Source organism: Mustelus asterias, chromosome 19 (genome assembly GCF_964213995.1).
Source record: "Mustelus asterias chromosome 19, sMusAst1.hap1.1, whole genome shotgun sequence".
NCBI lineage: Eukaryota > Metazoa > Chordata > Chondrichthyes > Carcharhiniformes > Triakidae > Mustelus > Mustelus asterias.
In genome coordinates, this window is record NC_135819.1 from 18532683 (window position 1) to 18548897 (window position 16215).

General features: G+C 51.4%; 1 protein-coding gene across 4 annotated transcripts in view; it reads right to left on the reverse strand.

The window, feature by feature from the left end:
• Positions 1-16215, reverse strand: part of mvb12a (multivesicular body subunit 12A) — a 57197-nt gene that overhangs the window by 24316 nt on the left and 16666 nt on the right. For 3 of the 4 annotated variants that reach the window (XM_078235107.1, XM_078235111.1, XM_078235109.1), the window contains exon 2: positions 1089-1247. In XM_078235107.1, the coding sequence (XP_078091233.1) occupies positions 1089-1184 (96 nt within the window). In that variant the 5' untranslated portion in view covers positions 1185-1247. Of the gene's footprint in view, positions 1-1088; positions 1248-15691; positions 15875-16215 lie in introns of those variants that run through there. The other variant, XM_078235108.1, reaches the window with a different exon arrangement.

Consider the following 16215-nt stretch of genomic DNA (forward strand, 5'->3'; position numbering starts at 1 on the left):
AAGATAAGTGGAAAAGTGAATCGTGTGGAGGACGGAGAAGATCTGCAGAGAGATTTGGACAGGCTGAGTGAGTGGGCGAGGATATGGCAAATGGAGTATAACATTGAGAAATGCGAGGTTATACACTTTGGAGGAAATAATAACAAATGGGATTACTATCTCAATGGAAACAAATTAAAACATGCTACCGTGCAAAGGGACCTGGGGGTCCTTGTGCATGAGACGCAAAAGCCCAGTCTGCAGGTACAACAGGTGATCAAGAAGGCAAATGGGATGTTGGCCTATATTGCGAGGGGGATAGAATATAAAAGCAGGGATGTCTTGATGCACCTGTACAGGGCATTGGTGAGGCCGCAGCTGGAATACTGTGTGCAGTATTGGTCCCCTTATATGAGGAAGGATATATTGGCATTGGAGGGAGTGCAGAGAAGGTTCACCAGGTTGATACCGGAGATGAGGGGTTTGGATTATGAGGAGAGGCTGAGGAGATTGGGTTTGTACTCGTTGGAGTTTAGAAGGATGAGGGGGGATCTTATGGAGACTTATAAGATAATGCGGGGGCTGGATAGGGTGGAGGCGGAGAGATTCTTTCCACTTAGTAAGGAAGTTAAAACTAGAGGACACAGCCTCAAAATAAAGGGGGGTCGGTTTAAGACAGAGTTGAGGAGGAACTTCTTCTCCCAGAGGGTGGTGAATCTCTGGAATTCTCTGCCCACTGAGGTGGTGGAGGCTACCTCGCTGAATATGTTTAAAGCGCGGATGGATGGATTCCTGATCGGTAAGGGAATTAAGGGTTATGGGGATCAGGCGGGTAAGTGGTACTGATCCACGTCAGATCAGCCATGATCTTATTGAATGGCGGGGCAGGCTCGAGGGGCTAGATGGCCTACTCCTGCTCCTATTTCTTATGTTCTTATGTTCTTATGTATTGAAATTCCAATGCTGATCCAAATTTGAACTCCAGCCCCATTTTAGAATTTAATGCATGAAGGCTCAGAGAGCATTTATTTATTATCCCCCACCCTGAAACAAAAATGCCAGCAGAAATGAGCATCTCAGCATTACTCTAGCCAAACGTGCAGACATACCAGCTGATATTCCTTCGGACATGTGTTCTGGTTTGAGGCCCAGCCTACTCCGGTTAGAGGATAGCAATTTGGGTCATTGATCTCAGGTGCAGCCATCTGGAACAAGGCACAAGGTATATCCTATACAGCAGGCACTGCTTCATCAACTCCGTTCTGTCGCTAATATCAAAAGAAAACAGAAGCATTTATGTAATAAAGGAGAGGGTTGGGGCAAGCAGGGAAATACATTGCTTAAGGTTAAAGTTTATTTATTAGTTACAAGTAAGGCATACATTAACACTGCAATGAAGTTACTGTGGGTCGTATGGTGGCACAGTGGTTAGCACTGATGCCTCACAGCTCCAAGGACCTGGGTTTGATTCCTGGCTTGGGTCACTGTCTGTGTGGAGTCTGCACGTTCTCCCCGTGTCTGCATGGGTTTCCTCTGGGTGCTCCGGTTTCCTCCCACAGTCCAAAGATGTGCGGGTCAGGTGCTTTGGCCATGCTAAATTGCCCCTTAGTGTCCCGGGGTGCGTAGGTTAGAGGGATTAGTGGGGTTACAGGGATAAGGCCTACATGGGATTGTTGTGGGTGCAGAAGCGATGGCTGAATGTCCTCCTTCTGCACTGTAGGGTTTCTATGATTCTATGAAATTCCTCTAGTCGCCACACTTCGGCACCTGGGTCAATGCACCCGAACCAGCACGTCTTTCAGACTGTGGGAGGAAACCGCAGCACCCGGAGGAAACCCACGCAGACACGGCGGGGGGGGGGGTGGGGGGGAATGTACAGACTCCACATGGACAGTGACCCAAGCCGGGAATCGGGTCAGTGGCGCTGTGAGGCAGCGGTGTGTGGTGGACCTCAGTTGTGCCTTTGTCCTATATGGACCACCGTTGTGTGTGCTTGTCATACCTGGACACATCCCCTTCCAGTTTGGTTCCTCCCCTCAGCACCTAGTATAAAGGTGGCTGTCTCCTCCCCCTTGTTCAGTCCAGGTCGGTTAATTGTTGGGATCTGCTCCTGATTCTGTTGTGAATAAAAGCCTACACTTATATTGGCATATCGGTAGTCTTTCGCCTTATTGATAGTGCATCAATTTTATTCACAACAGTTACTAGTATGGAGCAGTTTCTAAAACCCGACAAGTTAGCTTTAGACCCTCAAGAGGTTGGAGCCTCTGATAAATTTGATCATTGGTTGGACTGCTTCGAAGCATTCGTCGACACCGCTACGGCCATCGACACCGACGCTGCTAAACTCCACGTGCTCCGCGCCCGGGTAAGCGAAACTGTCTATGGAATCTTCCGGGACGCTGCTACTTACGCGGACGCTATCGAACTCCTAAAAGGGCAGTTCCGAAAGAGCCCTAACGTGGTTTACGCCAGACACCTCCTAACTACCCGCAAACAGCAGCCAGGAGAATCGTGCGCCCAATTTCTGCGCGCCCTGCGAGTCCTCGCCCGAGCATGCGACTGTAAGGCTGTTTCAGCAGCTCAGAACACGGAGGATCTGATCCGCGACGCCTACGTTGCGGGCATTGAGTCTACATACATCCAGCAGCGTCTGCTGGAACAAGATGACCTAGACCTCCGGAAAACGGCCACGATGGCTGAAACGTTAGAAGCAGCCTCCCATAATCTCAGGTCTTACCTTGGATCCCGTTCCACCGACGGCTCCACTGCGACGGCTGCTCCAGCAGGGCCCAAATGTTACTTTTGTGGCCTCCCTAAGCACCCTCGGCGTCACTGCCCGGCAAAGGACGCGATTTGCTCCGGATGCGGTAAGCTAGGCCACTTTGTTAAAGTCTGCAGAGCAAAGCCGCTTCTGAAGACTCGTGGAGCCATGTGTGCTCCGAGGGCGCGGCCATCTTTGATGCAGGCGGCGGCTGCGCGCGAATCGCCATCTTGGATGCGGTCACCGGAAGTGCGGGAATCGCCATCTTTGATGCGGTCACCGGAAGTGCGGGAGTCGCCATCTTTGAGACTGGCATCAAGGCAAGCTGAGCAGGAAGCTTCATCCGTGACGTCATCAGACGGCGACGAAGATGGATTCTTCTTTAATTCAACAGTGGCATCGATTTGCCTGGACCAGTCGCAGCCACATCAACTCTCCAAGTCCATAATGGAGATCAAGGTAAATGGTTATGCAGAAAACTGCCTGTTTGACTGTGGGAGCACGGAAAGTTTTATACACCCTCGCACAGTGCGTCAATATGCCCTTCCCGTGCGACCCTGGAGCCAGACCATCTCCATGGCCTCGAATTCTCACTCAGTGGAGGTCCTCGGGTGCTGCTTGGTGACGCTGACGGTACAGGGCACAGTCTACGAGCGTTTTCGGCTCCTCGTGCTGCCGCGACTCTGCGCAGCTGTACTGCTGGGGTTAGATTTCCTCAGCCATCATAGGAGCGTCACCCTGCAGTATGATGGCCCTTATCCCCCGCTCTCCATCTGCCAGGCACCGTCACTGCAGCGCCCCTCGCGCACCACCTGCAGTCTCTCGACCCTCAAGATCACCCCCCCCCCGTTATTTGATAACCTCACCCCGGATTGTAGGCCTATAGCCACCAAGAGTAGGCGCTATAGTGCGGATGACCGGGCCTTCATTCGGTCCGAGGTACAACGTTTGCTCCAGGAAGGGATTATCCAGGCCAGCACCAGCCCCTGGAGGGCGCAAGTGGTCGTAGTTAAATCGGGGGAGAAACACCGCATGGTGATTGACTACAGCCAGACCATAAACAGGTATACCCAACTAGATGCATATCCTCTTCCCCGTATCGCAGACATAGTCAACCGCATCGCGCACTATAGGGTTTTTTCAACGATCGATTTGAAATCGGCTTACCACCAGCTCCCTATCCGCTCGGAGGATCGCCCATACACTGCCTTTGAGGCGGATGGCCGCCTCTACCAGTTCCTCCGAGTCCCCTTTGGTGTCACCAATGGGGTCTCAGTCTTCCAACGGGCCATGGATCAAATGGTGGACCAGCACGGACTACGGGCCACTTTCCCGTATCTGGATAACGTCACCATCTGCGGCCATGACCTGCAGGACCATGATGCCAACCTACAAAAATTCCTTCGTACGGCCACTCTCCTGAACCTCACATACAATGAGGCGAAGTGTGTTTTCCGGACACGCCGCCTCGCCATCCTTGGGTACGTGATAGAAAATGGTGTCCTTGGCCCCGACCCAGCCCGTATGCGTCCCCTTATGCAGCTTCCCCTCCCTACTACCCTCAAAGCACTGAGGAGATGCCTGGGCTTCTTCTCCTATTATGCCCAGTGGGTTCCCCGTTACGCAGATAAAGCCCGTCCGCTCCTAAAATCGACCTCTTTTCCCCTGGCGGAGGAGGCCTGTCGGGCCTTCGGTGACATCAAAGCGGACATCGCGAAGGCCGCGATGCACGCTGTGGACGAATCCATCCCATTCCAAGTGGAAAGTGATGCGTCTGACTTTGCCCTAGCTGCCACCCTTAACCAGAGGGGCCGTCCGGTGGCCTTCTTTTCCCGGACCTTACAAGGCCCTGAGATTCGACACTCCTCGGTCGAGAAGGAGGCCCAGGCCATCGTGGAAGCCGTCCGGCACTGGCGCCATTATCTCGCGGGCCAACGATTCACCTTAATTACGGACCAGCGGTCAGTTGCCTTCCTGTTTAACACCAGGCAAAAGGGCAAGATTAAGAATGACAAGATCTTGCGGTGGAGGATTGAGCTCTCCACCTACAGATATGACATCATGTACCGGCCTGGGAAGCTCAATGAGCCCCCAGATGCCCTGTCCCGTGGATCATGTGCCACTGCCCAACTAGACCAGCTACAGTCCCTCCATAACGACCTCTGTCACCCGGGTGTCACCAGATTTTTCCATTTTGTCAAGTCCCGTAACCTGCCCTTCTCCCTTGAGGAAGTCCGGACGATTACCAGGCAATGCAGGGTCTGCGCTGAGTGCAAACCGCAGTTCTACCGGCCAGGTAGGGCGCACCTTGTAAAGGCCACTCGCGCGTTCGAGCGCCTTAGCGTTGATTTTAAAGGCCCCCTCCCCTCCTCTAACCGCAATGTTTATTTCCTGAATATCATTGACGAATACTCACGTTTCCCTTTTGCCTTCCCCTGCTCGGACATGACCACGGCTACAGTGATTCGGACCCTGAACAAGCTCTTCACCCTGTTCGGCTTCCCAGCCTATATTCATAGCGACCGTGGGTCCTCTTTCATGAGTGATGAGCTGAGGCAGTACCTGCTCGCCAAAGGCGTTGCCTCCAGCCGCACCACTAGCTATAACCCCAGGGGCAATGGTCAAGTAGAGCGGGAGAACGCAACCGTCTGGAAGGCCGTTCTATTAGCGTTACGGTCTAGGGGCCTTCCAGTCAGCCGTTGGCAAGACGTCCTTCCGGACGCATTACATTCCATTAGGTCACTCTTGTGCACAGCGACCAATACGACCCCTCACGAGCGGATGTTTTCATTTCCCAGGAAGTCCTCCTCGGGTACTTCGCTCCCGGATTGGCTGATGTCCCCGGGACCCGTCCTGCTTCGGAAGCATGTCCGGACCCATAAGGCAGATCCCTTGGTCGAGGAGGTCCAACTGCTCCATGCTAATCCCCAATATGCTTATGTAGCGTACCCTGATGGGCGGGAGGACACGGTTTCTGTCCGTGACTTGGCACCCGCGGGTGCCCCGGAGGTCACCACGTCCTTCCGCCCCACGGTCCCTGGTGTCGTCCATTCGGAGACTGCTACGCCTCTTCCTCCCTCAGTCCCTGTCCCCAATGTAGTGTGCCCAGATCCTGTTGCAGCCCCCCACCCCCCAGCTCCAGTTCCCACTGTTCCCCATACGCCACCAGGGCCACAGCCCATTCCTCTCGCCCCTATGTACAGCTCGCTTGAGTCGCCGGAGCCGTCGCCACGCAGTACCCGACGACTGGACGGGACGACGGATCGGTCCGCTTCACACCACCCAGCGCCTTCTCTCGACGCTCACTGTACGGAGCCTGGGCCGACATCGCTCCCTGCTCGGACGACTCTGCGACCTGCACTACGACGATCGCGACGACGGATCAAGCCACCGGTTCGTCTGGACTTGTGATATTGTTTCCGCTTCACCCCCGTATTGTTTTTTTAAAAGGAAGGGGTGAATGTGGTGGACCTCAGTTGTGCCTTTGTCCTATATGGACCACCGTTGTGTGTGCTTGTCATACCTGGACACATCCCCTTCCAGTTTGGTTCCTCCCCTCAGCACCTAGTATAAAGGTGGCTGTCTCCTCCCCCTTGTTCAGTCCAGGTCGGTTAATTGTTGGGATCTGCTCCTGATTCTGTTGTGAATAAAAGCCTACACTTATATTGGCATATCGGTAGTCTTTCGCCTTATTGATAGTGCATCACGGTGCTAACCACTCTGTGCTGGATTCTTTTGGTCACCAACTGTTGTAGAAGCAGAGTCCAAAATGTTATTTTTAAAATGGTTGGCAGCAGTTAAATCGTAGTTTATCACATCAGAACATTCCGAAGCTCTTTACCATGTTCCTGTTGTGTAGGCAATGAAGCAGTCTGTTTGCACAGAGAAAAGTCCTTCAAATAAAATATCATGGTCATTGATCAGATAATATGTGTTTTGTTTGATGGGAATGGTGAGAGAAGACATGGGGAGCTCCCCCCTCCCCCGACCCCGCATTCTCTCTCCTGTTCTCATGAAAGTAGTCAGGTCAGAGCACAGAAAGAGTCTCCTTCTGCACCGACTCTCTGAAAGAGCATCCCACCCAGGCACTCCTCCCTCTGCCCTATTCACATCATGTGGAGATGCCGGCGTTGGACTGGTGTAAACACAGTAAGTCGTCTCACAACACCACATTAAAGTCCAACAGGTTTATTTGGTAGCAAAAGCTTTTGCTACCAAATAAACCTGTTGAACTTTAACCTGGTGTTGTCAGACTTCTTACTGTATTTACATAATCCAGCACACTTAGCATGGCTAATCTACCTAACCTGCACATCTTTGAACATTAAAGGGCAATTTAGCATGGCCAATCCAGCTAACCTGCACTTGTGGGAGGAAATTGGAGCACCCGGAGGAAACCCACACAGACATGGGGAGAACGTGCAAACTCTAATCCACCAAAGTGAAGCACTTCTCTGAATTGAACTGTCCGCCCATTCCACCAACTTGCTTTGAAGTTCTACACTGTATTATTTGGAAAGTACAGCACAGGTCATTCAGCCCAACCATACAAAGGCAGTGTTTATTCTTTACAAAAGTCTCTGCCCACTCCTCCTCACCTTTTACTCCTTTCTCCCTTGTGTACTTACTAGTTTCACCTCAAGTATTACTGACTCCAACTACTCCATGTTTAGCAAGTTCTACATTCTAATCTTTATTCATTCTTGGCTAAAGAAGTTTTTCCTGAATTCCCAATGGGGTTTTATATTTACGCACCCTAGCTTTGACTCAGTGTCACATCAGGCAGGACACTGAACCATCAATGTATGCATTGAAAACAGATAAAGACTATAATCCCAGCAACAGCCTACAAAATGGCCTTTGATAAAGGGTCAACTGTCAAAAGACGGCAAGATTTTTTTTGAAGTTCCAATTATGTAAGGGTTCTAACTCTTAAAGGAAGCGTTCTGGCCCACAGCACACAAAATATTTTGTCACGGAGATGTTACCACACAAGTTCAAACAAAATGTTTCTTCCAGGTGCTCCAGTTTCTTCCCGCAGTCCAAAGACGTGCAGGTTAGGTGGATTAGCCATGATAAAAATGTGCTGGGGATTTTTTTTCAGAGAGCCTGCACAGACTCGATGGGCCGAATGGCCTCTTTCTGCACTGTGGGAATTCTATGATTCTAAACTGAAGCACTGCTAAACACTATGGGGTTGGTGGGGCGGAGGGGGGGGGGGGGGGGGGGGGAGCGGAAGCAAACAGCCCAAAACATTTTAATTTATCAGTATGTTTTTTGGATGATTCTCTTGAATTTGTAACCTCAGGTCACTTCTCCCTCCAAGGACAAACAAGTAGCCTGTGGTACTTCACCCTCATGTGGCGATAGCGTAAAATAACCTCTGCAGACACAACAATAGTTAGGAAGGGACTCCCCCTTGTAGTGGCAAACACTTGTAGTGTTTGCCATTTCTCCCTGGGTTAAATGGACATAATGTAAAAATGTCACTGACTATGACATTATTCCAAAGAGGGGTATGAGAGTTATCCCCAGTATCCTAGCCAAGATTTATCCCTTAATCAACGTTAGAAAAACACATTGTCTGCCCATTATCATATTGCTGTTTGTGGGTATTTAGCTGCCACATTTGCTATATAACGCAAATGTACGCTTCAGAAAAAAACTTAACTGGTTGTAAAGTGCTTTGAGATGTCTGGTGGTTGCGAAATGTGCTACATACGTTGAAGTTTCCATCGGTAGTGCATTGTGGTTGCAACGTGTAGTAAACCACTGTCGTGCCTACGGCACGGTTGAGCTGTATATATTGTTGCCACTACTGTTCGTATATGAGACACTCCCTGACACCTTTAATTCGGCTGCACCTTTAACTGGAGGCTCCGCCCTCAGGGTATAAAGGCTGCAGCCCTCCCCCTCCGGCCTCAGTCGGGAGATCCTCATGCCCAGTATTGTTCTGTTTATTGTCTGTTCCACATCGTTCCTTTTTAGCGAATAAAAGCCTTCTGTTCCTGGCAACATCAGCCTTGTCTATTTATCAGACGCGCCACAATTTTATTCGCTAAAACGTTTTTAAGGCGATGGAGCAGTTGCTAAAACCAGACAAGTTAGATCTCGATCCTCAGGCTGCTGGTGCCTCCAAAATCTTTAACCACTGGCTTCATTGTTTTGAAGCATTTATCACCCCATCCACCTCGGTCGTCGTGACGGACAGCGACAAACTCCATGTGCTCCACGCCCGTGTAAGCACACACGTCTTCGCAATGATTTGCGACGCCACTACATATGACGAGGCAATCGAGATACTGAAGGGCCAGTACAACCAGCGGCTGAACGAGGTATACGCAAGACACCTGCTAGCCACACGCAGGCAACAGCCCGGGGAATCTACAGAGCAATTCCTGAGGGAGCTGCGGGCACTCGGCAGGGCTTGCGGCTGCAAAGCCGTCTCGGCCGCTCAGAATACGGACCATCTCATTAGGGATGCCTTCGTCGCGGGTATCCGGTCATCGTACGTCCAGCAGCGACTTCTGGAGCAAGGTGGGCTCGACCTTACGAAGTCGGTGGAACTTGCAGGCTCATTGGAGGTGGCTTTTAGAAACCTTGACGCATATACCCCCGACCATGTGAGCACACCGTGGGCGCCGCGATCGCCAGCGCCGCTGTACCCGGGTGGGTCCCAAGCGTATGCCGTGCCACGTCCCGAAGTGGAGCGGACCACAGCTGCCGTCCCCGGAGGCCCAAAGTGCTATTTCTGCGGTCTGGACAAATACCCACGACGCCGCTGCCCTGCAAAGGATGCTACCTGTTCTGCCTGCGGGAAGAAGGGGCATTACGCTAAGGTAGGCCGGGGAAAGTCAGCCTCAAAGCCCAGCAGCGCTGCATGCGACCCTCGGGAGTCACCCTCCCCGCCGCCATCGACCACGTGCGGATCGCGGGGGCCATCTTGGGCGCCGTCGACCGCGTGCGATTCGTGGGGGCCGCCATCTTGGGCGTCATCGGCCACGTGCGACCTGCGGGGGCCACCATCTTGGGTGCCATCAATATACTCACGGGGGCCGCCATTTTTGATTCCGTCCACCGCGTCCACGGTGCCTGCTACTCCGGACGCCTCGCCTGCTCCGACAGTGGCTTCAGTCTTGCTGGACCACTCCAGACCTCGCCCACTCGCCTGGTCAACTATGGGCGTCGATGTAAATGGCCACGTAACTGACTGCCTGTTTGACACGGGCAGCACCGAGAGCTTCATCCACCCGGCTGCGGTGAAGCGCTTCGGGCCGTCAGTGCTGCCGATGCAGCAGTCCATTTCCATGGCATCAACGTCCCGGTCTGTGAGTATCCTCGGCTACTGTGTAGCAAGCCTCACTCTACGTGGCACAATGTACGAGAGGTGCAAGCTCCTCCTGCTGCCTCAGCTCTGCGCTGCCGTATTACTAGGGCTGGACTTCATGTGCCACCTAGGAAGCATCACGATGGTCTATGATGGGCCATTCCCCTCCATCTCGGTCCGAAACCCGCAGCTGAATGCTCAGCGGCCGCGTAATACCTGCGGTCTCTCGACCCTCAAGGTTACCCCTCCCTCGCTCTTCGAGCACCTCACCCCCGATTGTAAGCCTATTGCCACCAAGAGCCGGAGATACAGCGCCGGGGACCGGGCATTTATCCGGTCAGAAGTGCGGCGTCTTCTGGGGGAAGGGATCATTGAGGCCAGTACCAGTCCCTGGAGGGCCCAAGTGGTGGTTGTGAAGACTGGGGAGAAGATGCGCATGGTTATTGACTACAGTCAGACCATCAATAGGTACACGCAGCTGGACACGTACCCTCTCCCGCGTATATCTGATATGGTCAATCAGATTGCGCAATATCGGGTGTTCTCCACCATCGATCTGAAGTCGGCATACCACCGGGTCCCTATCCGCCCATCAGACCACCAATATGCCGCCTTCGAGGCCGCTGGCCAGCTCTATCACTTCCTACGGGTCCCTTTCGGCGTCACTAAGACTCGGTCACTAAGACTCATCACTCGGTCTTCCAGCGTGAGATGGACGGAATGGTGGACCAGAACGGGCTACGGGCTACCTTCCCGTACCTGGATAACGTCACCATCTGTGGCCACGATCAGCAGGACCACGATGCTAATCTCCAAAAATTCCTCCACACGGCGGTACTTCTCAATCTGACCTACAACAAGGAGAAGTGCATATTCAGCACACGCAGGCTCGCCATCCTTGGTTGTGTCGTGGAGAATGGGGTCATTGGCCCCGACCCTGACCGCATGCGCCCCCTTTTAGAACTTCCCCTCCCCACCACCCTTAAAGCACTGAGGAGATGCCTGGGCTTCTTTTCCTACTACGCCCAGTGGGTCCCTCAGTACGCGGACAAGGCCCGTCCGCTTATGAAATCGACATCCTTCCCTCTCGCGGCGGAAGCCTGACTGGCTTTTGACCGCATCAAAGCTGATATTATGAAGGCCACCATGCACGCAGTGGATGAATCCATCCCCTTCCAAGTAGAGAGCGATGCGTCTGATTTTGCCCTAGCCGCCACTCTTAATCAGGCGGGCAGACCCGTGGCCTTCTTCTCGCGTACCCTCCAGGCCCTGAACTTAGACACTCCTCAGTCGACAAGGAGGCGCAGGCCATCGTAGAGGCCGTGCGGCACTGGCGCCACTATCTAGCGGGCAAACGGTTCACCCTTCTTACGGACCAACGGTCCGTTGCCTTCATGTTCAGCAATGAGCAACGAGGCAAGATTAAGAATGATAAGATATTGAGGTGGAGGATCGAACTCTCCACCTACAACTACGATATCTTATACCGCCCGGGGAAACTCAATGAACCCCCAGATGCTGTGTCTTGAGGGACCTGTGCCAGCGCGAACCTGGACCGGCTGCAGACGATCTCTGCCATCCCGGTGTCACTAGGTTCTTTCACTTCGTCAAGGCCCGGAATCTGCCGTTCTGCATTGACAAAGTCAGGTCCGTCACCAGGCATTGCCAGGTGTGCGCGGAATGCAAACCGCACTTCTATCGGCCGGACAGAGCACAGCTCATCAAAGCTACCAGCCCCTTTGAACGCCTCAGTGTCGATTTCAAGGGGCCACTTCCCTCCAACAACCGCAATATGTATTTTCTCAACATCATAGATGAGTATTCGCGGTTCCCTTTTGCTATTCCCTGCCCAGACATGACCTCCGCCACTGTCATTAATGCCCTGCATAGCCTCTTCACCTTGTTCGGGTTCCCCAGCTATATTCATAGCGACCGGGGTCCTCCTTCATGAGTGACGAGCTGCGGCAGTACCTACTTTCCAAGGGCATAGCCTCGAGTAGGACTACCAGCTATAACCCCAGGGGAAACGGGCAAGTGGAACGAGAGAACGCCACCGTCTGGAAGGCCGTTTTGCTAGCTTTACGGTCTAAGGGCCTTCCAGTCTCCCGTTGGCAAGAAGTCCTCCCCGACGCCCTGCACTCCATTCGTTCCTTGCTGTGTACTGCCATGAACGCTACCCCTCACGAATGCATGTTTGTCTTCCCCAGGAAGTCCTCCTCGGGAACCTCGCTACCGTCATGGCTGACGACCCCCAGGCCTGTCCTGCTCTGGAAGCACGTGCGGACCCATAAGGCGGATCCACTGGTCGAGCCGGTCCGTCTCCTCCACGCAAATCCCCAGTATGCCTATGTGGCGTTCCCCGATGGGCGGGAGGATACGGTTTCCATTCGGGATTTGGCCCCCGCTGGTACCGCACCCAACGGCCCCTCGCCCCTCACCCCCGATGCCCACCCTGACACACCATTCCATCCTGACGCTCCAGTGCGGCACTGTGCTAGTCCAGCCCCTGTGTACGGCACGCCTGAGACCCAGGAGCACCCTCCTCGTACCCAACGACGAGAAGGAACTGCGGACGTCATCAGACCAGACTCGGGATCGTCACCACAGCCCCCCGAAACAGCACCCCAACCCACACTACGGCGGTCGCAGTGGACTACCCGCCCACCGGACTGTCTGAACTTATGAAAGTATGAACCACTATGTACCACCTCGCCCTGGCGAACCTTTTTTAAACAGGGGGTGAATGTGGTAAACCACTGTCGTGCCTTCGGCACGGTTGAGCTGTATATATTGTCGCCACTACTGTTCATATATGAGACACTCCCTGACACCTTTAATTCGGCTGCACCTTTAACTGGAGGCTCCGCCCTCAGGGTATAAAGGCTGCAGCCCTCCCCCTCCGGCCTCAGTCGGGAGATCCTCATGCCCAGTATTGTTCTGTTTATTGTCTGTTCCACATCGTTCCTTTTTAGCGAATAAAAGCCTTCTGTTCCTGGCAACATCAGCCTTGTCTATTTATCAGACGCGCCACACAACGGGCATCATCTACAGGATGCACTGCAGAAACTCATCAAGGTAACTTTGATGGGACTTCCTTCAAAGTAACATCCCTCTGCTTTAAGCTTGCGATGTGCTGCTTATGGGCCAAGAGCCTGAATTCCCTGCCCTACAGCATCATGAAAATACTGGCCCCTGTTCACAGCAAGACCCTTCCAGTCCTGTCGCAGTCGCCACATCTACCACTAGAGAACCTACTGCGGTAGGACCAGAAAATTCCAGCCATGTTTTCAAGCTGCAGTGTCAAGAAAACAAGAAAATGTAATAATTTTCTTTTGGTAACAACACTGTCATATTTCTTCTGTATTGGGACTCAGGGGTCACTTCTTACTGAGATTGTAAGAATGGTAATTGGAGACAGGGTGACTCAAGAGTCTAAACCAACAGTAAGAAGTGTTCTGATATGTTAAAAAAATCCAAGAGGGACCTCAAACAGAATTTTGCATAAGGCAATAAAAGTAGTAGATTTAAAGCGAGTTGTTTTAGTTGGGGGTGGCACGGTGGGTTAGCACTGCTGCCTCACAGCACCAGCGACCCGGGTTTGATTCCTGGCTTGGGTCACTGTCTATGTGGAGTCTGCGCGTTCTCCCCGTGTCTGCGTGGGTTTCCTCCAGGTGCTCCGGTTTCTTCCTACAGTCTGAAAGACGTGCTGGTCAGGTGCATTGGCCGTGCTAAATTCTCCCTCAGTGTACCCGAAAAGGAGTCCGGCGACTAGGGGATTTTCACAGAACTTTATTGCAGGGTTAATGCAAGCCGACTTGCGACACTAATAAATAAACTTTACTTTTCACCAGGAGCTATGTAATGGTGAAGTAAATAAGGTAATGATGGGGGTCAGTGTATTTTTATTTAAAGCCTAAGAGCTGAAGTAAAGAAATAAATTGAATCAATTCTGAGAAGGAAGCGTCTCTGAAGACACTGGTTGAAAATAAAAAGCTCAAAGGGAAAGAACAGATTTAAGGAAATATTGATGCCAATGTGAGGAGATAGTTGCTTAGATCTCTCCGAAGACAACACGTAGCTGGTCAGAACTCCCAGAAAACTGAGTGACCAAGGCAAGACTGGGAGAACCAGTTGCTGTCAGCCTCAGAGGCCAGCCCAAGAGAAAAAGGCACTGTGTGGTTAAAATAACTGGAATTCCAGATCTTAAAATCTATAATGATAATTGCTAAACAGAAAGGGGAAGGTTAGATCTGAGGGTAGTTTAAGTTATGATCTTTTGGAACGGTTTTAAAGTACTGTTAACTGTGCAGAGTCACTCTTATATTTAAGTGTCATTTTGTTTTATTTATTTCCTTTTTTTAAATTGAACATTTACTTTAATATAAGATCATAACAAGTAGTCAAGATATCATTTCCTGATTTCAGAACCTCTCCTCATACTATATTAATTGCAAAAGCCATTTTGGTTGCTGTTTCAAGTTTGCCTTTGGAATGCTTGTGATTTACCATCAAATGTGCCATAACAGAAGTCCATCACCACCTTTTCAGAGCAACTTTTACAGATGCACCAAAGAGGGCGGCATGGTAGCACAGTGGTTATCACTGCTGCTTCACAGCTCCAGGGACCTGGGTTCAATTCCCGGCTCGGGTGACTGTCTGTGTGGAGTTTGCACATTCTCCTCGTGTCTGCGTGGGTTTCCTCCGGGTGCTCCAGTTTCCTCCCACAGTCCAAAGATGTGCGGGTTAGGTTGATTGGCCATGCTAAAAAATTGCCCCTTAGGGTCCTGAGATGAGTAGGTTAGAGGGATTAGCGGGTCAAATATGTAGGGATATGGGGGTAGGGCCTGGGTGGGATTGTGGTCGGTGCAGACTCGATGGGCTGAATGGCCTCTTTCTGCACTGTAGGATTCTATGAATTCTATGAAAGCATCCTTTCTGGATGTATCACAGCTTGGAATGGATCCTGCTCTGTCCAAGGCTGCAAGAAACTATAAAGGGTCATGAACGAAGCCCAGTACATCACGCAAACCAGCCTCCCATCTGTTGACTCTGTCTATGCTTCCCGCTGCCTCAGGAAAGCAGCCAGCATAATCAAGGACCCCACTCACCCTGGACTTGCTCTCTTCCGCTTTATTCCGTCGGGGGAAAGATACAAAGGTCTGAGATCACGTACCAACTGACTCAAGAACAGCTTCTTCCCTGCTGCCATCAGACTTTTGAATGGACCTACCTTATATTATGATCTTTCTCTACACCTTAGCTATGACTGTAACACTACATTTCGCACCCTCCCCTTTCCTTCTCTATGAACGGTATGCTTTGTCTGTATAGTGTGCAAGAAACAATACTTTTCACTCTATACTAATACATGTGACAATAATAAATCAAATTAATAAAAGCGCTCTTGCCAGTAATGGCTCAGTCCCGAGTTCAGATTTAAAAACAAACTCTCTTGCAAACCCACAGAGAACATTAATTAATAGATCTAACATGGTGAAAGACCAGTGCTGATGTCAGGAGCTCCCAATACCCAGACCCTACTCAGCTACAGAAACCGCAAGTAATGAGTAGTAGTGAAAAAGGCTAGAGACTGCAAAGATTTTTGAAAGACTGGAATTTACCTGCAGTTATGTATAACTAACAATCACACTTCGAAACTGTCATCAGTGAATACTCTGGGCATGTTGGTATCAGCACAAGTGTCAGACAATATAGAAATGTCTTCAACAGTTAATCCCACTGCAGTGCCACACCCCACCTTGCTCCCGCCACCTCACCTCCAGGCCTGCAACTCTCACAGTGACAGCTGATTGCTCCTTGCATAGGAACACCTACAACACTACACAGGAACGCCCAGAGCACGCTTCACAGGAAGCAGGGTGGTGGTGGGGGTAGGGGACGGGAGTGAGACTGAATAGGAATTGAATGACTTTTGGAGGGTGGGATGGGGAAGAGCTGGTGGTAATGCTACTACAACTACAGCATAAAGTCAAATTTATATAGCAACCTTAATGCAATAAACTGAGTATTGCTGTAAAAGAGAGACATAATGTCGAAGCTTTGCATCATGCACTCATCAGGTCAGATGCAAGAATACAAAATTTCAAAGGAAGTCACAATTTATACTGCAAGAAAAAGGATTAGC